We start from the raw sequence: 25569 nt of genomic DNA on the forward strand, positions 1-25569 counted from the left end.
GTTTTAATTGTCTGGAGAGAGAGAAGAGGGAGAGAGAGATGGAGAGAGAGAATGAGAGCAGGAATTAGTCATTAGTAGCCTATTACGCACCAGGCACGGACAAAACCTGCGCCATAATAATAATTATAATAATAATTTATGATATAATAATAGCAATAATAAAGAGAGAGAGAGAGAGAGGGGGGGGGGGGGGGAGAGAGATGGAGAGAGAGAAGAGGGAGAGAGAGATGGAGAGAGAATGAGAGCAGCATTAGTAGGCTATTACGCAATTTACGCACCAGGCACGGACAAAACCTGCGCCATAATAATGTAGGCGCCGCCTCGGTGGACGCACAAAGCCCTGTTGCTCGGTCAATTCTCAACAGAGTTTTCAAATTTTAAGTACTGTATATCTGTGAAGTGTCTGTATTCATTCAGTGTATATAAATGTTTTAATTGTCCCTCCATCAAACCATCAAGCTTGAAGTACAGAAATAATACTAGCCCGTTACAAGATTGCGTTGAGAGAGAGAGAAAGAAAGAGAGAGAGAAAGAGAAAGAGAGAGAGAGGGAGAGGGAGAGGGAGAGAGAAAGAGAGAGAGAGGGAGAGAGAGAGATAGATAGAGAGAGAGAGAGAGAGAGAGAGAGAGAGAGAGAGAGAGAGAGAGAGAGGGAGAGAGAGAGAGAAAGAAAGAAAGAGAGATGGGGGGAGATGCGCACATAAACTCATTCCTTTTTTTTTCACCCCTATGAACTGCCGCTCTACGCACAGTTGGATCGTTCGCTTATAATATAGAAGCATCGGCCGCGCATTGCTTTTGCAAAAATAGAAGGGCTTTCCTAGGGTCGGAATGGTGATGTCTATAGCAAAACGGGGACACCCCGCCTTTCCGACAGGTTTATTCGAAATAGCGTTGTTTCTAAATCGAGATGTTTTAGGTCGGAAAGGCGATGTACATATAAAGAGGGAGCACCCCGCCATTTCGACCCATAGAAGTCAATGGTCGGAGTGGCAGGGCGTCGGTATGGCGGGGTGTAACCAGTTTAGTTTTTGTTCGTGAATAGGGAGTAGCCTATTCACAAACAAAAACTAAACTATAAGCTTTTGTTGGTGTGGAGGTCATTCATTGTCATTTGATTCTTTTTTTTGTTCATGTTGATACACCAGCATATTCCTTGAACAATACATGAAGGTTTACTGTGAAACTAACAACATGAAGGTTTCACAGTAAACCTTCATGTATTGTTCAAGGAATATGCTGGTGTATCAACATGAACAAAAAAAGAATCAAATGACAATGAATGACCTCCACAAATATGGATCTGCATGTTTATTAAAGTAACAGCAATGAAAAAGAGGCCAAATAAGTTGAATGTGGCTTCAACCTAGATCAAAATAAATGTTTTGGGTGAAATGATATAATGTGAATGTGAATAAGGAATGAATATGTAGAACTGAATTAATAAATACATTAATTAAATGTAATTGATGTTTAAAAATACTACCTAATAACACTGCAGCGGAGTCATTACATACAGCATGGTGTACCTACAGTACACCACGGTGTGGAGGTCCGGGCACCCTATAGGCTGCAATGTGCCACAGGTTCAAATCCTGATCCCGATGACCTTGCTGCATGTCACTCCCCATTTCCTGTCAATCTACCTGTCCTCTCAATAAAGGCATAAAAGAAAGTGAAATATCCCTTTAAATGTTGTTCTTACCTGGAATCCAAAATGTCGCCTCTGTTTTCAGTTCTTCAAGAACTTCTTCTTGTTTGTCACAAATGACAAGAACTATATAGCACCATGGGGCAGGACCTTTTCCATATAGGCTCCTCCCCCTTTTAAAACCAGCCAATTGTCATTGTCAGATAAGCTCATGCCATGGGCACATTTTTGATAGGGGACCATGGTCGCCTAAACCAGTGGTTCTCAACCTTTTCAGTCCACGACCCCCAAAATAATCATATTTCTACTGGGGACCCCCCACCATGACAAGCTTGGAACAAGCTTGGAACTTGGAATTGTAGGAGTTGGCATTACATTTAGTTTGACTCCATCTGTTTCATTGTGAAACAGATGAGGTTCAGAGGTTCAGAGGTTGGCATGCTAAAATGATGTTGCGCAATGAGAGATTGTCAACATAGTGATTGAAAGTTGCACTCATTTGAGGTGCGTTTTCTTTTTTTTCTCTTTTTTTTTAATAAGGCATTGCAAACAGCCACAGCCACAGCCCACAGGCTGTAACTATCGGTTTCTATCAAGGCCATAGACACCAAAACATATGGAAGTTTTTATCGGACTTTACTTTTTCGTAAGATTTTTCAGTGTTTTCGTAAGGTTTTTTAGTCTATCGTGCATTTTGTGTGTTTTGTCTTTGAAAATGAACAGTTCACTCATTGACCTGGTGGTGACCTAAGTTGTAGCTGACAGCAGTTGCTCCTGGGAACTGGGAAGTAGGAGAACTTCCACAGAAAAGGGTGTTCGAATCTCAAGAAGGGGAAGTGTACCGGATTGCCTTAGTTGAAATGTGCCCATGTAATAGGGTGTTTCTGCTCACTCATACATAAGTTACAAAACAGTATATAAGGCTGGATTAAGAAATGTGAAAAAAGAAAAACACCCAATCACTCAAAAATGCATAATCAGCATAATATTTATTATGCTGACATGTTCTTATTTAAGAACATGATGTGTCCATGAACAATTGGTCTTATAAAGGGTTATGTGTATTTTAGTTCTTATAACTACCAGTAAGACTCCCTAAATCGGGAGACACAAAGTTTAGAAGGCAATGGTAGCCAATCAGGTGTGTGTGCAAATGTGATTATCAACAAATCAACTCAAGATAAGTGACTAAACCGTTTAAGACTTATTTTATACTTTGTTGTACTAGGGTGACCATATTCTGAAAATCCATAGAGGACAGACACACGCACGCGCGCACGCACGCACGCGCGCACGCGCGCACACACACACACACACACACACACACACACACACACACACACACACATATATATATCTTTTTTTCTTTTCTTTTTTTCCCAAAATAATTTATAGTACTAGTTTACAGCTCAATTATGTTATTAGTTATGTATTCATTTTTGAGGGGGTTCCAATTGGACCCTTTACAAATCTATAGGCTAGAGAATGAGATCCACTGATAAAGTATGCCTTTTGACTCCTGTATGAACGTTCAGCTTTGTAACGAGAGGTAACCCAAACCGCCGTTCTGCTTTACAAGGTTGTCTTGTAGACTACTTTGCAGTGTTGATGTGGGCTTGAAGCAGAATAATTTTTATTTGTAAATGCCTAAATAGACACAGAAGAGTACCAGCTTTGCTGGCAGAACGCTCTGCTTCTCATTGTTGGTCACTGGCACTTTGTGTGCATTTCATCAGTGAAACAGCATTAATTGCGTTAGCAGAGCGATGCTGCCGACTGCCGAGCTCGCGCTGCTCTGCCTCTGATCTGAAAGCGAGACAGGCTGAGGGAGGGGCGTGTATCAAAACAGCGGCGCAGTTCGGCCAGTGGGGAACGAGAGGGGCGTCTCCACTGGCCGAACTGCGCCGCTGTTTTGATACACGCGAGGGAGGGATCGCAGCGCAGGCAGAGAGTAGTATGAATAATACACGTTCCGGGGTTAGGGGTGGAAACTCGCCTCTCACAGTGTGTTTCCAAACGAACCATTGAACGTGCATTGTAAATGCTCGTGCTTTAACTGTGATATGCGCGAAACCCCGGACATTTGAAGGAATTTATAAAACCCCCCCGGACAGGCCGGACAGCCCCCTAAAAGAGGACATGTCCGGGCAAAAGAGGACGTATGGTCACCCTATGTTGTACAGCAGTGTTGGAAGGATATCCTATCTACCAGCTCACAACACATCTTGTAGATCTGCTATTTTCACTATTTCATGTATTAGATTATTTTTACAATAGATTAAAGTGATCCACTTCCATATAAGAGTAGCGAGGAGGTTCGGTCTCTGGTGGTCGTTCCTCACTATACCTACCCGCCTAAGAGCACTCATCCTGGGCACAGAAGTGGAGCTGAGGAATAACTTACATGATAATGGAAGTCAATGGGGATGAAACCAAGCCCAAATGTGTACTCATACGTCAGGTAGATATTTCATAGAGTAGACAACTAATGTCATAGATGATGACTGATGTCACAGGCTGACCATTATGAAGTCTGAGATTTGCATTGCAGTCACGTCGTTTCCATGTGGACTCCGAGATCAACATGATTCAATTTGTATTCAGTCAACCTCACCTGTGATTACGGTGGCTGTGCTTTGTGGATCTGAGCCACTATCAACAGTGGACTCTTTCTCTGCTGCTGATGTTGAGGTGCTGACACTGGTTGGTATTATTCCCTCCTTTTCTGTAGGCTGTGATGTTGAGAAATGTGGCTTCTGGGTTGGCTTCTTGTATTTGGCTGTCAGGGCCAAAAGAAGAATATAAATATTGTGACACAATGACTCCAAACAAGATAAGTCCAAACAAGAGAAACAAGAGACAATGCATGTTAATTTTCAGTATACGAAAATAAAAGCATCTCAAGATTTGGTAGACACATTCGCCAAGGTAGTAGTGGAAGTTATGTAGCAGAAAAGATCAAAGTTCCGAAATGCCACAGAAATGACTAAAACCAATCACGGGAAAGACAATCTCATGGTAAAGTCAGATAAGCGCAATTGCAGTATTCTCTCCTCACTCACACCCTTTAAGAACTATTTGGATATACATGTGATGTGAGAGACCTGGTTGAAGCTAAAAAATTATGATTGAGATTGACAGCGAAAGGTCTCGAGTTTTATGTAATACAACCAGCCTACTGATCACCACCCAGTATTATGTTTTGGGGAACAATTCCAGACAATACACTGCAATACAACTACTCACAGACAGAAAAAAATTATAAATAAACAAAACAAAAAAAGATCAGCATAGTGTAAGGGTAATGTAAGAGATCAGAATACAGTAATGAAATGTATAGATGTCCGTTTGTATTTCACCTTTACTGTCCGACATAAAGATAAATTACATTTGGCGACAATTCTGCATTCTGATATAGCAGAAGAGTGAAGTACAACTTGGTGTAATGGAGGTAATCAGTCAAACTCACTATCAACAACAGGACTCAAAATTATGCCGTAAATTAACAAGATTTGCCTTCAGGGTTAAAATCGTTTTAGAACTAAAACCATGGGGCTAAACCTTTGATTCAGCTATGGACAGACAGGCTATTTATGCATCTCCATTATAATATTTCTTGGGTGTTACATACGTTTACATTTGAGATTGGTGCTGTCCCATTGATCCTTTCCACACTTGATGAGGTGGGAGGTGCCTGCCGCCCTTGTGTAACCATCAATACACTTGTACCAGTAATTGCTGTCACTTTGACAACAATTAGTTGCTTCTGGAGGTTCAGCGAATTCCACCTGTGGTAACTGTGAGCACTTACACTTGCAGTTGTCTGCAAACAAAGGAAAGCCTAGATGTCAGGATATAACAGATTATTACAACAACCAAGTAATATCTTATTTGTACAAAAACATACCGGTATATATAATTCAGTTTAATCCAGTAAGTAGCCTATAAAATCACATAAATGACATACACAAATGAACACATGTATGTATGTATATATATGTATGTATTTATGTGGGCCTATGTTTTAAGATAATAATAATAAAAGGATAGGACCTAAAGACTGAATTGAATAGGTCTATTGCCTACTGGCCAATCTGCGCTGGATCTCTAAATGAGTGAATGAGTGATGTAAATGTACAGTGTTGATTGTTGATGTATACAGACTGAGTGAGTGATTGAGTGAATATAAACATATAAGGGTCATTCCTGCTATTCGGTGCCATTTCAGCTAGAAAAAAAAAAAAAAAAAAATATATATATATATATATATATATATATATATATATATATATATATACAGTATATATATATATATATATATATATATATATATATATATATATATATATATATATATATATATATATATATATTTTGCAGGATTTAAAAGAGGTTTACATTTCTGGGTTTTCTGAGTTGGCTTCTTGTATTCGGCTGTCAGGGCCAAAAGAAGAATATAAATAAAGTGACACAATGACTCCAAACAAGATGTCCAAAAATGACAAGAGAAACAATGCATGTTAATTTTTAGTACTAAAAAAAAAGCGTCTCAAGATTTGGTTGACATAGGATTTAATTGATCTTAATTGATCAGCTTAATTGGTAATTTCCTAGAATTATAACGGGGACATAATGCTAAAGATGGCAATTACTCCTCTGAGTAAGACAGAGAATTTGTTTTTATATATTTATCAACCACATTTTCATAATTGTGATTTTGATCAATTTCCTCTATAGTTAAGCATAACAGGGTGCGTTACCACAACAGTATTGCAACCTAAAACATTGATTTTAAAAAAGAAGAAAAAACTTTAAAAAGATTTGCTACTTTCTGAAGTCATTAATGAATATTCAGGGAACATATTACTAGTGGATTTGCATCATTGTTACAGGGGGAGACAGTCAACTATGGAAGTTTTTATTGGACTTTACTTTTTCGTAAGATTTTTCAGTGTTTTCGTAAGGTTTTTTAGTCTATCGTGCATTTTGTGTGTTTTGTCTTTGAAAATGAAACACTTCGCAGAAAAAAAACGACCTCGCAAAAAGAAAAATAGCATTCGCAGAAAAAATTATAATCTTTGTACGTGTTTGCGTTCACATTTTTTCTACGTAGCATGCCATTTACGTGTTTGTGGATCATTTTTTACAACACCAAGCCATTTTTTTCCTACAAAGCATGCCATTTAACTGCGACGAATAATGTCCCATTTTGACCTCTCCTCTCTTCACAATTACTACTTCGTGCATAATATCCATACTGTGTAGACTTTCACAACTTTACTCTGGAATTTCAAGACTTGGCGTGTATTTTCAAAGTCCTGCGACTAAAAAGACGACCGCAACAGTCTGCGAAACATAACCAATCTGCTTGCATTGCAGGGTTCGAGTTATGCGGGGGCCAGTGGGAGCTTAGCTCCCATAGTTAAAGTCTGGGACCCCATAGTCAACAACCCCCTTTGGGGTCTCTTTTTTTCTAAGTGTGTTTTTTTTTTTTTTTTTTTTTTCGTTTTTTTTTTTTTTTTTTTTATGTTCCATTGGAAGAATTTATATTATTTATGTTAACTAGATATACTAAATAAACATGTTAGACAGTAAGACTGAACAATGACATCACACCGTTTAATCCTACTATTAATTTTATTATTATAAATCAGGCGCATTTAATGTGGGGTGTGAGTCTTCCTTTACCGTCCGGGTTATAACACACTCGCTGCAATGGTTCCTACCTTTCCCCCAGCTGGATGCAGACCTACCCAGCTGCGTGGTCTCGCCATGGCCTGGGCATAGGCTAAGCTAGGAACCACTGCATCGAGTCTTTGCACTTCTAGCCACGGCCCGGACGGCAAAGGAAGGCGGACACGCCGGAGAGCAACAAAACAACCAAACAAAACAACGCTGTCTTAGCAAGACCATACCCGAGGGAAGTAGGGGTGCTGGGGGTGCGGCCGCACCCCCTCCCCCACGTCCCACCGCACCCCCTAAAGGGGGGTTGGGGGGAAAATATTGCCGATCGGCAAGTAGAGGCTCTGACATCAGTGGCGTGAAGTAGGAGCTATTGGCTACTTCTATTTCCAGTACAATTTCAAAATAAACATGTGTTGAATGATCGATTGTATAGACAAAAAAAAAAAGAAAGGCTCTTGTTTTGAAATGTGCTTCTGGGCACTGTTCAGAGAGGAAATGGCTTTCAAAGGACTTCCCTTTTAACTTGTCTGAACGTCTGTCTCTCCGTGCGTAACTGATGCGTCATGGACTCGGTGGATTATAACAATACGGCCATAAAGGAATATACAGAACACCAAGACAACACAACCTAGGCTATGAAGACATTAAACATCGCCCTCTGCTAGCCCTGGCGTCCTCACTGGTGAGTCGTGGGCTCGTGGCTATAGACTTGTAATGATGAATGAATGCTATGTTATGCTGCTGTGCTGCCTGGCTAGGCTAACGTTTGGGCTAGCTAGTGGCTAATGGCTATGGTGTACCAGAACCATCGCCAATGAAGCCTGGGTTTCCGAGGCTAGCTGTTTCCTAACACTGGGGTCTGGACCGATGTGGCAGACACGTTGTATGGGTCACAACGCACTGAACACAGTGCGAAGCAACTCGTTGTGAGCTTGTACATCTGCTATTTTCACTACTTGTTTGGTACAAGGTAGTAATGTCTCTTGGTTCACGGGCTAAAAAGTTTGGGAACCATCATACTTGCTGTTGTAGACAGGTTCACGGGCTAAAATGTTTGCTTGCTGTTGTAGACAGTGGTGTAAAGTAACTAAGTAGATTAACTGAAAAGCTCTGGGAACTGAATGATTTTATGAAACTGGCACTTGTTGTCTGACTGTTGGTACCAAGAAATCCAGACTATATACCGAAAAGTACCTGATTTAATATGATTTAATATAGGAAAATACTCGTTTTAGCCGACTTTATACCCGAAAAATAGGGCCCCCATAACTATGGGGGCCACCCCCATAACTATGGGGGCCCTATTTTTCGGCGGCGCCTTTGGCGCCGCTAGAGGGACCCCATAGCTCTCGGAGTATAACTAGAACTCTGTTGCATTGCATTCAGCGCACACGACCACTCATCATACGGACGAAGTCTGAAAAATACGAGACGCATGTTTAGTCATATTGCAGTTATAGTCAGGTTCCTTATCAGGCCGATTTTTTAAAACACATTTTTGGCCACTGCTCCTACAGATTTTGCCCTAAAATCACGCAAATCGGTACACAGTATGTCTACACTCATCTCATCAATATGGATCTGTATACTGTGACCTGACGGTCGCTTATCTCCCGATTAGGGAGTCTTACTGGTTTATACTTTTGTCGGATTTTTGTGAGGATTTGCAAAACTATACATTTTTGGAAAGGTTATTATCTAAGGAATCAGAAAATCAATGTTTCCATTTGCTCAGATGTGTTTATGGTGGCCATATTGGAATTTACAAAATGGCCACCATAAAATTACGTTTTGTAATATCTCAGCCTCTAAATAAGCTGGAACATTGATTTTGACTGCTAAACCTACATTTTCAGGGTCAAGGAATCCAATGGCGGAGGTTATAAAGCTCAAATAATTACGACATTAACCCTTAGATGCATGACTGGGTCCAAAACGGCCTGGTGTGTTTGTTTTCTTGCTATATTAGTTTCACTATGTTATTTTGTTGGATGTTTTTGAAGATTTGCAAAACGATACATTTTTGTAAATATAGTATCAGGGATAGTATCAGAAAATCAATGTTCCCATTTGCCCAGATGTCTGTGGCGGCCATATTGGAATTGACAAAATGGCTGCTGTAAAATGTACGTTTTGTAATATCTTGACTCCTACATAACATGGAACATTGATTTGAATGGCTAAACCTACATTTCCAGGGTCAAGGAATCCAATGGTTCAAGTTATCATTTCATTTTTTGTATCATCCTATTGAAGTGCATAATCCACCATATGGGTAAATAATGGCACAGCTCAGTCAGTCAGTCAGATACAAAATCTAAAGTGTAATCATAGACGGTCTCTATGCATCATCATAATCATCACCATCATCACTTTCGTGCATCACAGCTTGGGAATCGTCATCGTTCTGGAACTGGCTCCTGCACTGACACAGTACAGTCAGTCAGGCTAAGTCCTTAGCTTTGCAGAAACATCTGCCAGAAGAACAGTCAGATTTACACTAGTATTTGGACCATCTCAAGGATGGCCTTTGGGGCTGGAGGACCTCTCTGGTTGTTGGTTTGAGCATGCCATCCAAGTACCCATTTTGCAGGGGATCCAGCTGTGGATCCTTCAGAGCAATGGCTGCTTGTGCCCATGCCCTTTGGACATGGATTCTCAAGATGTTCTGCTTCAGAGCTCCAGGTGTTGGAGGGAGCTTGTCACTTTCTGGCCCATGTTTGCAGAAAAGATGCCATGGAATTTCAGGGATTGTCTTGATGTTGATGCACATACAAAGGACTCCAGTGTTGACAGCATTTTCCCATAATTTCAGCATCATCCGGTCTGCAGAGCATTGTTAACATCTTCATCTGTTTTGATTTAGACCCTGCAGCTAGGTTGCCTTGCCTATAGAGGAGAACCTCCCTGTGTGACAAGAGAAGATATGCCCCATGAAGACCAGTCACCTCAAACTGGAAATTCTACCCACCAAGATGCAACAGATACAGGACTTATAGTCATTAGACAACACTAGTGGATGGCATGGTGCTTGTGCAGAAGCTGAGCAAAACAATTGCGACTGTAGTGACAGTCAAGGATCTGAGTGGCTTTTTCAATGACAGACTGATGCAATTAACACAAGATTATGATGAAAGATGGTGAAAAAGGAGAAGCTTCTATTAAGTATCAAGTCAGATGACACCAACATCAAACACATATGTGTTATGTGTCTGATGTTGGTGTCAGACTAAGGCTGATCTGACTGACTATCATGCTGCCAAACTCTAGAATACAACAGGGGATCTTCCAGGCTGATCATCACATCTGCTTCTAAATATATTTGGAGCAACAAAGACCTGGTCTTTGAAGAAAATAACCACGAAGAAGCAGACACACTGCTGATCCACCAGGCTGTGCTTGGTTCACAGAAAAACCCACCTAATACACAGTTGGTATTTCCCTACCCAGATAAGGACATTTTAGTGCAGGTCAAAGCAAACTGCGGCCTCTTGCTGAAGAACACAGCCATTTCTATGGCCTCTGGTGTTGTGCAGATTGAACCACTGTGGCGAGCTCAAGGTAAAGAAAAAGCAAAGGCTTTGCCAGCCTTCCATGTATTCACTGGGGTCGACAACACAGGGAGGTTCTCCTGTATAGAAAAGGCAACCTGACTGCAGATCTACCTCAAAACAGATGAAGACCTTATCAATGCTCTGTAGATGCTTTTGGATGAAGCAGAAGTGACAGAAGGAATAGTGTCAACCCTGGAGTCCTTTGTATGTGCAGCTTACTCATCCTAGAGTAACAACATCAAGACCATTCCTGAACTGCGATGGATCTGTTCTGCAAACATAGGACAGAAAGTGACAAGCTCCCTCCAACACCTGGAGCTCTGAAGCAGAACATCTTGAGAGTCCATGTCCAAACAAGGGCATGGATTCAAGTAGCCATTGCTCTGAAGGATCCACGGCTGGATCCCCTGCTAAATGGTTACTTCAAACACTTGATTGGGATGCTAAAACCAACGACCACAAAGGTCCTCCCAGCCCCAAAGGCTATCCTTGAGATGATCCAATGCAAGTGTAAATCTGACTGTTCTTCTGGCAGATGTTCCTGCAAAGTGAAACGATGATGATTCCCAAGCTGTGATGCTCGAAAGTGATGATAATGATTATGCATATGAGACTGTCTATGTCTCTATGATTACACATGTCATGATGTTTAACATGGTTACACAAACATTTAAAGTTCACAGTTAGATATAAAAGAACTCTGAGTTCGTATCTGACTGACTGCCTGGGCTGTGTCGGTTTTTTACCCATATGGTGGGTTATGTATTTCAATGGGATGATTCAAAAAAATTAAATGATAACTTGAACCTTTGGATTCCTTGACCCTGAAAATATAGGTTTAGCCATTAAAATCATGTTCCATCTTATTTAGAAGCCAAGATATGACAAAACATACATTTTACAGCAGCCATTTTATAAATTCCAATATGGCCACCATAAACACAATTGAAACATTGCTTTTCTGATTCCCTAGATAATAACCTTTCCAAAAATGTTGCAAATCTTCAAAAACATCTAACAAAATTACATAGTGAAACTAATATTGCAAGAAAACAACCACAGCAGGCCGTTTTGGACCCAGTCATGCATCTAAGGGTTAATGTCGTAATTATTTGAGCTTTATAACCTCCGCCATTGGATTCCTTGACCCTGAAAATGTAGGTTTAGCAGTCAAAATCAATGTTCCAGCTTATTTAGAGGCTGAGATATTGCAAAACGTAATTTTATGGTGGCCATTTTGTGAATTCCAATATGGCCACCATAAACACATCTGAGCAAATGGAAACATTGATTTTCTGATTCCTTAGATAATAACCTTTCCAAAAATGTATAGTTTTGCAAATCCTCACAAAAATCCGACAAAAGTATAAACCAGTAAGACTCCCTAATCGGGAGATAAGCGACCGTCAGGTCACAGTATACAGATCCATATTGATGAGATGAGTGTAGACATACTGTGTACCGATTTGCGTGATTTTAGGGCAAAATCTGTAGGAGCAGTGGCCAAAAATGTGTTTTAAAAAATTGGCCTGAAGGTGGCGCTATATGGGACAGATCCATATTGATGAGATGAGTGTATACATACTGTGTACCGATTTGCGTGATTTTAGGGCAAAATCTGTAGGAGCAGTGGCCAAAAATGTGTTTTAAAAAATCGGCCTGAAGGTGGCGCTATATGGGACAGATCCATATTGATGAGATGAGTGTAGACATACTGTGTACCGATTTGCGTGATTTTAGGGCAAAATCTGTAGGAGCAGTGTCCAAAAATGTGTTTTAAAAAATCGGCCTGATAAGGAACCTGACTATAACTGCAATATGACTAAACATGCGTTGTCGTATTTTTCAGACTTCGTCCGTATGATGAGTGGTCGTGTGCGCTGAATGCAATGCAAGCAGATTGGTTGTGCTTCTCAGACTGTTGCGGTCGTCTTTTTAGTCGCAGGACTTTGAAAATACACGCCAAGTCTTGAAATTCCAGAGTAAAGTTGTGAAAGTCTAAACGGTATGGATATTATGCACGAAGTAGTAATTGTGAAGAGAGGAGAGGTCAAAATGGGACATTATTCGTCGCAGTTAAATGGCATGCTTTGTAGGAAAAAAATGGCTTGGTGTTGTAAAAAATGATCCACAAACACGTAAATGGCATGCTTCGTAGAAAAAATGTGAACGCAAACACGTACAAAGATTATAATTTTTTCTGCGAATGCTATTTTTCTTTTTGCGAGGTAGTTTTTTTTCTGCGAAGTGTTTCATTTTCAAAGACGAAACACACAAAATGCACGATAGACTGAAAAACCTTACGAAAACACTGAAAAATCTTACGAAAAAGTAAAGTCCAATAAAAACTTCCATAAAAACACCACAACACATACCACCAGTAAGACTCCCTAATCGGGAGATAAGCGACCGTTGGTCGCTTATCTCCACAATCTGTCGGTAGATAATGCCGGTCTTATATAAGGGTCATTTGTGTACGGTGTGATGTCATACTGATGTCAGCAGTGTGATGTCATACTGATGTCAGCAGCTATGTCTCTATATATGGAGTTATATGTTGTTCGTGTCCAAATATGGGGCTTGTGAGGTCAGACTTAGTGAGATTCGTCGGTTATCTCCATATATGGAGGGATGTGTTGGTTATCTCCATATCTGGAGATTCAACCTTCAACGTGTAACTATGGCTACCTAACGACTAGCCACATGACGTGAAGGTGAGTGAGGGTCTTTGTAACAGCCACCCCCAGATTTCCCGTGGAAATCTGTACAATATCGAGAAGGCCCGAACGGAAACTCTTAGTCAACTGGCCAACCCATCAAAGAGTAAAGGGACATCAAGGCCTCTCTCTTGTCAATGGGCTGGTGTCGGCCACCCCGTACGGGTTCTAGTCTGAGGTGATAGCCTGCCACCCCGTTAGTAGGCAGGGGTCCCGACAAGCCAAGGGGTCGATTGCACCAGCTTCCTCCTGCCGCGAAGGGTGCCAGCATGACTCACACCATCCTTCCTAGACGATTTTGACATCTTGTTACTAATCTGTCGGTAGATAATGCCAGTCTTATATAAGGGTCATTTGTGTACGGTGTGATGTCATACTGATGTCAGCAGTGTGATGTCATACTGATGCGGAGATATGAGCAGGGCAAAGGTGTGACGTGTGACGTGTGACCGACCGACGGACGGACGGACGGACGGCCGGTGGAGGTTTTGATACTAAACTGCGACCTGACGGTCGCAATAAGAACACAAACACACAGTTTGGCATGGCAAGGAAAGTACAGTGGTTGGCAGAGAGTGACTATCATACGATGTTGCAATATTCAGAGGCAGAGCATGAGAGGCATGCTGTTAACCCTGTTAAAGAATGAATTAACGCTGAAATTAAATGTGATTATAATACAATGGATGAAAATAACATTAAAGGAACTTATTTTTTCCACTTCAAGCTGAATCTTTGTCATTGCACTGATCAAGTAGGCTAACACCCAAGGCATCGATCATGTTAAAAACTGCTAATTATATTGAAAATGACTTCTGTTCTTCAAATGTTCTGTTTATCAGATCATTCTAAATGGAAAGCTATGATATCTTCACAGATCTTAGACCTTGTAGCAACTCATAATTGCTACAGACCTTCTTGCTGTCGGGACAGTTCCTTGCAAAACGCATACACATTTCTCTGTGATTCAACACTTTTGAACGGATGTCACATTATCTGTCATAAGTTTCACAATGTAAAAGTAATTATTATTATAATACACTATAAAGTATGAATGTTTTACTATGATAATTATAATACACTATTATAGATTATGTGACATTGATGTACACAAAGCCTACAAATAGCCTCCTAAGTGGGCTGCAAAAGACTGATGCTGGTTTTGAATTGACGCTTATTGCCACCTGCTGGGGAAGATATGTACAGATCCACTGGTCCATGATGATCAATGGAGCTCTAGATCAGCTGTCAAAAATGTAGATATTCTAGATTGTTTTATTCATTATTAAAGATCTAAGTCATCAAATGTAATATAGCAAAACGTGTTTTTAACTGTTTTGGTGTGTGATTTGAAGGTATTATATTATTTGTGTTGAAAGGTGCATTCAGTGATAATGAAAGTGGCCGGGGGTCATCCTGTCCCTTACTGAACTTACAGCGTGGACATGTTTGGTTATTTATAGATTTTTTACACTACTATGTTCTCGTTTTGATCATTAGACCCAATCACTGAATATCGGTAGGCCTACGTCACCAGCTTCAGGATATTTATGATACTGATTTACTACGAGACTGTGGCATTTTATGAGTTCAGTAGTTTACAATCTAGGCATTTTAGCAGACGTTCTTAATTCAGAGCGACTGTGGTTCTCAAAACTTTTATTTTAACCATCATAACTAAACATCATAACATAACTACGGCCATACTCTATCCTGATTGGTTGAGGACTGGCTGGCCACCATCTGAAAACCGAATCTAGCTATTCAGGCATTCAGCTTGATGTGGAAGAGATTAATCAATGGTACAAGAGCAATAGCCTATTAAAACAGTGCATAATCAGGACAGATGTTTATGAAGGTTGTGAAGGTTAGCCCAATGAGTGGCTGGAAATCAGCACAGAGTCATATTCAGAGTGCAACAAAGGTGCTCTTTATTCACCAACAGGTTTACAAAATGGTGGAAGGCATCAGCAGCAAAAGATGATAGGCAGCAGAAATGTCATAGTGGCATGCAGCAGCAGCAGCACCACCTAGTGGGCCTAATAAAAAACATGATGATCAGGTATTATGATTATACTAGGAGTATATTAACAGAAAGTGTTAAAACTATGTTTTTATGTTGCCACACAGGTGGTTGGTGACCCAGCTGAAGATGATTTTATGATGTCATTAAATCAGTATATTTCGAAAGGGCCTTTTGACTTTTGATACACAGGGAAGGCAAATTTGCACATTATAACCCCACCCGGTGGTCTATTAGAGTAATGTTAACTCCATAGACACATACAAAACAGAAAAAGTACAAAACTATGGCACCACCTCAAACAGCTATTTTGCTTGACCAAATATAATTTGTCAAAAAGAAAAGCTCATGCAAAGTTTATTTTTTTAATAAAATCCCTAAGATATAATATTTTATTTCTCCAAAATGATAGCCTGAGATATTGTTTTTCAAAAGTAAAAGTTACAAATTCACTTTTTTCTAAATATAAGCTCCACACAAAGTAAAAATATAACCCCCTCACATATTTTTTTTTCAAGTAAAAAAGTAAAATCTCCATGCATTATGTTTCACAATAAAAGCCACAATTCTTTCAAAATAAAAGACCCAAACTCAAGTGAAAAAAGTTAAGTCACACACATTTCTAACAATCATCAAATATCATTTGTCAAGAATAAAAGCGCACCAAGAGTCTCCTAATATAAAATCCCTCCGATATAATAGCTCTCCAAAATAAAAGCCCAATATATTGTTTTTTCAAATAAAAGTAGCTAATCCTGTTTTTCTAGATATAAGATCCACACATTAAGATTTCCCATAAAATCTCTTCAAATAACCATCTTTCAAAATAAAACCTCCAGTTTCAAAAAACATTTGGTATCAAAATGTACTTTAAGTACCAAAGTAGAAAGTAGTCATTATGCAGAGGGTCCCATTTCACATGTTTTTCAAATATATAAAGATATGTGTATAAAAATCCTTTGAACATAGCATATCTACAAGCTCACAATGCGCCGCATTGCTACACATTATGAGCTTGTAGATTGGCTTTTTCAAACGGCCAAAATGTATATCGGGCTGAAGTGGTTAATGTATGTATTTGATCTGAGCCAATCAGCTCTGAGTCTTTGATATATTCATCAATAACAGACTACTGAAATAAGAGATTGAAATCAGAATCAAGCATTCAAACAAGGCTTTGTGGTGGTGGTGGGCGGTGTTTGGTCAAAAGATCCAGGATTTGGCCAAGAGAGTCAGAGCATTTCTCCATCTAGTGGACACAAACAGTAAAAACAGCATATGGGCATGAATGTCAACATTTAAATGATAAAACTCCTTGACAGAATGGAGACCAACATTTGCATTAAACAGTTGTTGAGGATTCCTCACAAAAACAACAGACAAACCAATGGTTATCTGTCAGGGACATGCTCGCGGTGCGAGTCGTTGTGTGCTTGTAGATCGGCGGTTTTCACTAGTTTAAATCATTTTTAAAATGATAAATACAAAACAAACGGTTTTGGACATACAAGGTTTCCACCCGACAACAACAAAATATAACCCATGTAATTGGCCCACTGGCTTGTCGCTTGTCATGATCTGAAATGTATAGCAGCAGCGCTATAGAGAGAGATCTCTCTCTATAGCGCGCAATGAGGGCCTCTTTTCCTGGGCTGAATCAGGGTCCAGCATGTCCCTGTTATCTGTAGAACAGACCCTGAGGATGGAAGAACAATAAATGAACATCTGGACTGACGTTACCTTGGTCTCCAAAGCTCTCAGTCTCTGGTCAATGTTGACTGTGGCACCTGACACTCTGTCCACCCTGTCAAAACACACGTTATTTCATAACTCACCCTTCACAACTAGGTAGAGAATGTAGCTGATGTGAGGATGTGCATGCGTGCTGCTGGTACTGTAAGTCCCTCATTTAAACTAGAAAGATGCAATTGGAAATTGCAAGTGTGGTTGCCGTGACGCAGGGCACACTTGCAAACACATTTCGTCTTACCATTTGAATTTCCCCCATTCAAGTGAATGGGAACATTTTATTCACTAATAAATGAATGGCCATATATGGAGATCTCAGTATCAGTCTTTGTCCCTTTCATGCCCATATATGGAGATCGCTGATGTCATCAATATAAAGCCCATATATTGACATACTGTGTCAGTCTCCTTTGGTCTATGATGTCAGACATCTCCATATTTGGGAAAAGTTAAAATCTTAATTAAAGTCAATGGAGAAAATGAATTAAAAAAAAAGTTATATAAATTAAACTAAAAATAACGCATCTCTTAGCAAAATGCAAGTAATCGATTCCTGATGAAGCCAGTCAATTTGACATATGACCCAAGTGCGTGCCACCAACACTGTGGGAGGAGTAGCTCAGCAAGAATAAAGTTTATATAGGAAGGGATGGAAGATGGATGGAAGGAATAAAGTTGGACAAGTACTATAGTCTGGTTGCCTTGCAGGGGTAACCACACTAATGATTACTAATTGAGCAGCAGATTAATATACATAGAGACGTGTATAATGTGAACAAGTGGCCTGTCTGATGCTGTCTATCAGTCAGGAGTCAGGACATTTAGTGATTGACATAAAGTTAAATCCAATAAAGCAGGGACGTGCTGGCCATTGGGAAAAGCGGGACAACTCCCGAACGGCCAGTTCATTCCTGGCCGGTCCAGGCCGGCCATTAGGAAAATAAATTAAAAAAAATGTCGGCCTTCGTTCCATTTTGGGGGCTGGGCGGCCAACAAAGTAAATCGTCACTGTCGGGCAGAAACCTTGTATCTCCAAGTTTCAAATGTATAACATTTTTCGCAAAGCAAAGCCCTGCTTCATCATACAAGGCCGTTGCACAGAAGTAGTGAAAACAGCAGATCTACAAGCACACAACGCCTCGCGGTGCGAGGCGTTGTGTGCTTGTAGATCGGCTGTTTTCACTAATTTAAATCATTTTTAAAATGATAAATATAACAAACGTTTTTGGACATACAAGGTTTCCACCCGAAAAAGACGAAATATAACTCATGTACAGTAATTGGCCCACTGGCTTGTCACTTGTCATGATCTTGAAATGGCAAATCTTTGAGTAGCAGCAGCGCTATAGAGAGAGATCTCTCTCTATAGCGCGAAATGAGGGCCTCTCCAACTCTTTTTCCCGGGCTGAATCAGGGGCCCAGCACGTCCCTGCAATAAAGTATTTATAATCTTACTTGTCAGCAATCTGCTTAATCCTCTCAGAGTCACTGCTTCTCTCCATCTCCCTCTGGGCTTTCAGGAAGTCCAGCTTCTGATTTCTCTCCCATTTCTTGACTTCTGGAAGATCTGTGTGATCTCCGTCCACGTCCAACCCTTGGGGGAAAGGTTAAATTATTGCCATGCACCATGAACAGTATACACCAGGGTTCCCCAATTAGTTTTCCCCAAGGGCCGAATTATGTCTAGGGTACCAAGCCGAGGGCCACAACATTGCAGGGGGCGACAGTGGCGTTCCCACTACTCCAGTGATGTCGTCGTTGTCGGGTGAAAATCTTGTATTTCCAAAATGATTTAAACTAGTGAAAACAGACGATCTACAAGCCGATCTACAAGCACACAACGTGCTTGTAGATCTGCTGTTTTCACTACTTTGGTGCAACAGCCTTGTATGATTTGTGAAAGAACGTACAAATTTGGGGATACGAGATTTCCACCCGACAACGACGATATACTAGTGTTGTTGCTGCTCTTATACCACCATTATTACTGGGGTTGGTGTGGGCCAGACAGTAGCCCCCCGCGGGCCGCAAATGGCCCGCGGGCCGCCTATTGGGGAACCCTGGTATACACCATATCTAAGCAGCTGAGCTGAGGTTGGCCCAGACAATCAAATCATTACATTGGTTACCATCATAATCAATGTAATGATTGGTAGAAACTAAAAGCAAGGTTACACATTATTCAGTACAGATGAGATCAGTTTGTTAAGAATGTCCCAGGAACGACTCCCGTCATTATAACCTGTGCATTTATGCATTCATATCCATTAGGGGTGTAACCAGGGCCGAGCCAAAGGTAGAGCGAACGGTGCGGTCGCTCAGGGCCCCGCCCCTGCAAGGGCCCCGCGCTAGGCTTGGTTAATTGATTTAGTTTTGTTTTCATATTAAATCTTCACACAAACACCGCAATCTGAAGGACGGAGACAGAGCCTGTCAACCGATTGGCTGTGATATCTCCCTGACAACCAGCAACAACCAGTGAAACGCTGACTGTCCCTTCGGGCTATGGGATTTAATGTATCTAGTCTTGAGACACGTACCGGGATCAACTCGATTCAGCGTTCCCTTCCCTTCCGTTACTTATGAGAGAGAGAGAGAGAGAGAGAGAGAGAGAGAGAGAGAGAGAGAGAGAGAGAGAGAGAGAGAGAGAATCATATCTGCGTGAGGTAAGGCCAGGGTAATATTCTACAAAGTTATGAGGAATCCCCTCATCTGACTTATCTGACGATCTTGTCAGTGTCTGATTAATCTCTCGAGATAGCCTCAGAGAACGCTACAGACCGATAGGTGTCGCCCTTTCTTCTTTGACGATGGGTTCCCAGATTGGTGTCTGATTGATAGCCAGGGCCGGATTTATAATAGCTTGATGTGGGGGCACCAGGGGGGCACCAGAGGATCAACTGTAAACAAAAGATATTCAAATGAGCTAAGCTAAGTTAAGCTAACGTTGCTGTCTGTAATGACTGGATACACTTAAGGGTTTTGAAGAAACATTAGTGGTTAAATAACTGGTGCACTATTGTGTTGGAGTGCCTCCATGCAGCCTCAGAGTTACGGTGCTATCTATCCCTGATTGATTGGTTGGTTGATTGATTGATTGAAGACTTGAGAGGTTTGCATAGGAAAAGGTTCATGACAGTACAGTTCACTGGTACAAGGTCAACTAAAAGGAGATCCGAGTAAGCTTTTCGGCTTATTTGCACAGGAAACCTTTATGTATCTCATATAACAACTGAGACCACGCTATTGATTCATTATGCTATAAGTGAGCGGTGGTGTGTGTGTGTGTGTGTGTGTGTGTGTGTGTGTGTGTGTGTGTGTGTGTGTGTGTGTGTGTGTGTGTGTGTGTCCTCATAATGACTTTATCCGTTGTGGACAATAAAAGCAGCAGAATAAACATGCTACTGTCTTACCGTTTTAGAGGTAGAGTAGCTGCATAATTCCATTGCATTTATAGATGCGCAGCGGCTGAAAATCGTGTGCGCACACATATACGCAAACAATCACACCCGTGGCGCGGGGGGGGGGGGGGGGGGGGGGGGGGGGGGGGGGGGGGGTTGGGGGGGCCTCGCACAGGACTTCGCACAGGGCCCCGCATTTCTACGGAACTGCCCTGGGTGTAACGATATAGTAACTGAATCGAAAAATCGATTTTAATTTGCAATGATCTACTATATCGTTTGCAAATGCAAAATATCGTACCGCTTTGTCTTTGTATCGTATCGTTTTAAAATCCGGTAATCACTATCGAATTGTTTTGCAATGCAAATAATCAATTGTATGGAAACTAAGTATTTGTGCCTTGTATTCGGCAATTTTAAGAGGCAAAATGAAAAAGAGGGGTCTAATTGCCTTTCCATTCCATATAGCTACTCTTGGTCAATCGCTAAATGTGTTTAATCTCTGTGTTCATGTCAAGGTGGGTTTGTCCATATGTGTTGAGATATAATATCTGTATTTGCTAGATAATCATAGTGTTTTTACACGTTTTACACAGATTTCATTTTCCTAAATAGTTACTATATCGATTTTAAATCATTGAATCGAATTGTATCGTATCGCCATGAATGAACCAATAACGTCCATGTATCGTATTGTTAACCATGTATCGTTATGCGTATCATATCGCTGTTGAAATGTATCGTTACACCCCCAATATTATTCATTCATAATCATTAGTAGATTCATTCATGCAGGCACAGACAATACGATGGACAGTTATCAAATGATTCTCAAGTTGTTCAAGACTTCACGCATGTGGTCAAATCACACTATGTAACCTAAAGTAAGTATGTGTTGTGTTCATTTAGATTTAATACAATCAAATACTGACCACAGTATGTGTCAACATGTGTAATAATTTGTATATACCAAGGATGTACGTCTACGTCTATGATTCATAAAGCATCTACAGACCCCCACAAGGGTCGTCAACGTCACACTTAGGGAACATCCAAAAGACGACGAGGGAGAAGATGATGAACGGAGGAGCCAAAGCAGGACGGGAATTGTACTCCACCACAAGGTTGTAGTGCTGGAACCTCCAGTAGATTTCGCTCTTCCCCTCCACCTTGTTGAAGGTGTTGCTGCATGGAGGGTTGAAGGCACAAGAAAAAAAAAATCAAACAAGAACATATAAACTAGAAAGATGCAATACTGGGAAAAGCTTCACTTCAGCCGCCCAATCCGGATAAGCCGCTCGGATAACATTACTCAAAAAGTTTACAAAACACAGGTTCACTTTGATGGGAACTAGAAAGCTGGTGAGTTGCTAGTAATCCACTGGGAAATGAATTCCGTCTTACTATTTACAGTATATTATTTATTGTGAAGCATGACTAATCCTGATTGGACATTATATTGTCCGAGATATCTGGCCTTACAACCCAGATAACTAAACAAAAAACAGGTTACTTTAGCTGGTATAAAGGTTCTTGGACTTAGAACAATAATGTGTTGCCTATTACAGCACTAATACGGTACGTGTTGGGAAGGTAAGGTACGTGTACTGTAGGAGGTGAGGTGATGAGAGGAAATAAGGGCTGAGTTTAGGAAACCAAGAAGAGAGACAGAGAGTAACAGACAGATGGCTGGTTCTCTACCTGAGGATGGCGATGAGCAGGTTGATGAGCAGTATGTTGGTGACCAGCAGGAAAACCCCCAGCAGGATCACCACCAGCCAGTTGTTATACTCATTCCTGCATGGCTCATAACCGTCATCTATCAGTGTTTTGTTGGTGCTGCAATGCTGGTCCATGTCCCACTGTTTTGTCACTTTTATACAAACATAAACACAAATTAATCATCATGGCAACTTCATAATCCTACATTTATCATGCCCTTATTCCACCCCAGAGATCAGAATTATATTACGAGACACTTTGATTAAAAAAAATCATGTAAAATACTTTGATTGAACAAATAGTTGACAAAGTGGCCGACTCTAGTGTCAGTTTTAATTCAGCTTCATTTCGAGAACCAATGGGGGAAGTAGTCTTTAAGTATATAAAGATCCCTGTCTGTCACTATAGCAGCTTTCTCTCTCTGCTAATCACACTGGGAGAGATGGTGAGCTCCAAATGTATTCCTGTATATCGATACGGTTGTTGGGAATGGCATACCGTTCCAGGATGCAATTTTAAGATGACAACCAATATGTTTTAGCAAATAATTGGTAATTAAATGAATACAATATCCAGCAGAAACTTGACAGATGCGGAGCCTACTAACATACAGTTCAACAATAAATAGATTTGAACTGAAATGTAAAGCTAAATTATGTGCATTGTGTTGATTCACATTGTATAACAGTAGTGATGAAGATTAAGCACCCTAGTGCCTACACATCTGTGGTGCTTGACCCACTATCTCTCTCTCTCTCTCTCTCTCTCTCTCACACACACACACACGCACGCACGCACGCACGCACGCACGCACGCACGCACGCAGACACGCACACACACACACACACACACACACACACACACACACACACACACACACACACACACACACACACACACACACACACACACACACACACACCATCTATTTCCTCAAGATTCATATCTCCAAAGATGTAGAGGTAAGGTCTGTAGAACACTCGACGGAAGAGGCGACTTAGGTCGGAATCGTAGGAATACAGCAGTGCCTGACTGGCTACTCCATATGCCATAAGCCACACCCCCAGGAAGAAGAGGAAGAAGGCGACATCTTTCATCTGAACAGACAGAAACAAATACATTTTGTATTCATTATAATATCAGTGACCAATGCATCCTTCACAGCGTGCTTAAAGAGCGTTAATATTTGTCTTATTATCTTACCATTTTGCAAACTATGATGATCTTTGGTCCCATCTCCTTGTGAATGGCAGAGATGTGAATGAGACGGAGTGTGAAGACCATGTAGTCGATACACAGGACACCATGTCCAAATTGATAGGACCACTCAAACATCCTGAAGCATACGAGCAAGACAACACATTTTATCTAATGTAATTAGTTTTAATCAAACTCCTATTTTTATGATTTGAGGATTATAATCAAGTTTTTGCATTTATCATAGCTTTCTATTTTCTTAAAGAAAAATTTCTGTGCACCAACCTGCAGATGAGACCAATTGTGAACAGAATGATGGCAATGAGGTCACACTTGTTCCAGAAATCCTTCCAGTACAGCCTCATCTTCTGACAGAAAGTCATATACCCGTAGCCCACAGTAGTCTGAAAGTAATTAAACACGTCAATCAAACCTAAGTTAAGTTTATAGATTACATTTGATAGACAATCAGCTGTAGCCTGTAAGGCAACATTGCATTGCGCTGAAATTATTTTATTTGGAGCCTCCTCAACAATTAAAGGAGTAGTTCACCACTTTTCAACCTGTCTTCATATAATAGGTCCTCACTAATGTTCATAATAAAATGGCAAATTTTTTTTCTATTCAGTCTGGGTCTCATAGGAGAGCTGTCAAATCCTATTACCGGTGACATCATCGTTTGACAAAAATAAAATTAAATAATATTTTTGAAAAATAAAAATTAGATTTGTATTATCACGAGAACAATGGCTTCCACTTTAACATTGCAACTTTTTCAGGAATAGAAAGCCTGCAGTTTCTATTAGCTTGCATTTCCCATTGATGATGTCACCGGTAGTAAGGATTTGACCCACCCACAGCTCTCCTATGAGACCCAAACTGAGTAGAATTTTTTTTTTCATGAACATTAGTGAGGACCTATTATATGAAGATAGGTTGAAAAGTGGTGGAGTGCCCCTTTAAGCAAAAAGCTAAATTAAATTCCTCACCTCATAGATCTCCTCACATAAGAAGGTGAACACCCAGAAGTACAGCACGCATTCAGGGATGGACGGCCCACTAGGGGGCGGTGGCTTAAAGTCCATCAGCAGCACGTAGGCAAACAGGAAGAGGAAGAGGAGGTACATCACTGCATTGCTCGTGAATCTAGAGATGGGAGCTCTCCAGAAAGAAACCCAGTGATGCAAACACGTCTTCCATCCTGGGACGTCTGTATGACTGTGAGGTGGAAAAACATGATTAACCCGTTAAATTAGCCTTAAACAAAATGTTGAATTTCATTTATAGTTTGGGTAATAATTATACGAGTAAGACGCCCTGAGGTCGTGCAGGACGGAATTCGCACAGGACGGAATTCATTTGCAAGTGTGATTCGAGTTGCGGTTGGACAAAGTTGGACAGAATGGGGACAAAATGTTTTCCCAAATATGGATATGACTGAGGGTCTGACGTCATAGATGTCTTGTGTTATAGACCACATGAGACTCACAGAATATGTCCATATATTGGTATTCCAAGCTATGGGCCTAATATTGATGACATCAGGCATCTCCATATATGGGCATACAAGGGACAAGGACGGAATTAATTAGCAAGTGTGACTCGTGTCGGGTCAGCCACACTGGTTAGACTGACACAATTGGCATTCCCAGATATGGGCTTAATATTGATGACATCAGGGTTCTCCATATATGGGCATATAAGGGATTCTGTTAGTGTGGTTCCCCTAACAGAGCATCATCTGGGAGCGTCCATATATGGGCACTGTCAAATATGAGCATTGCCAAATATGGGTCAACAATGTAATGTCACAACAGGCATTACCAAATATGGGTCAACAATGTGATGGGTTGTGTGGGTTTTAACAAGTG

The 25569-nt window shown here is 40.7% G+C and overlaps 1 protein-coding gene across 1 annotated transcript in view; it reads right to left on the minus strand.

The window, feature by feature from the left end:
* Positions 1-2374: 2374 nt before the first annotated feature.
* The window catches only part of LOC308289164 (transient receptor potential cation channel subfamily M member 5-like), a gene marked incomplete at both ends in the record, with an annotated part of 41986 nt that continues 18791 nt past the window's right edge, over positions 2375-25569 (minus strand). The window contains 9 exons of the mRNA XM_080730768.1: positions 2375-2431; positions 17370-17433; positions 18834-18972; positions 21801-21964; positions 22481-22652; positions 23424-23598; positions 23705-23837; positions 23984-24102; positions 24688-24916. Of these exons, the coding sequence (XP_080586894.1) occupies positions 2375-2431; positions 17370-17433; positions 18834-18972; positions 21801-21964; positions 22481-22652; positions 23424-23598; positions 23705-23837; positions 23984-24102; positions 24688-24916 (1252 nt within the window). The remainder of the gene's footprint in view (positions 2432-17369; positions 17434-18833; positions 18973-21800; positions 21965-22480; positions 22653-23423; positions 23599-23704; positions 23838-23983; positions 24103-24687; positions 24917-25569) is intronic.

This window comes from Nannobrachium achirus, assembly GCF_963921795.1.
Source record: "Nannobrachium achirus genome assembly, chromosome: 1".
Classification (NCBI taxonomy): Eukaryota; Metazoa; Chordata; class Actinopteri; order Myctophiformes; family Myctophidae; genus Nannobrachium; species Nannobrachium achirus.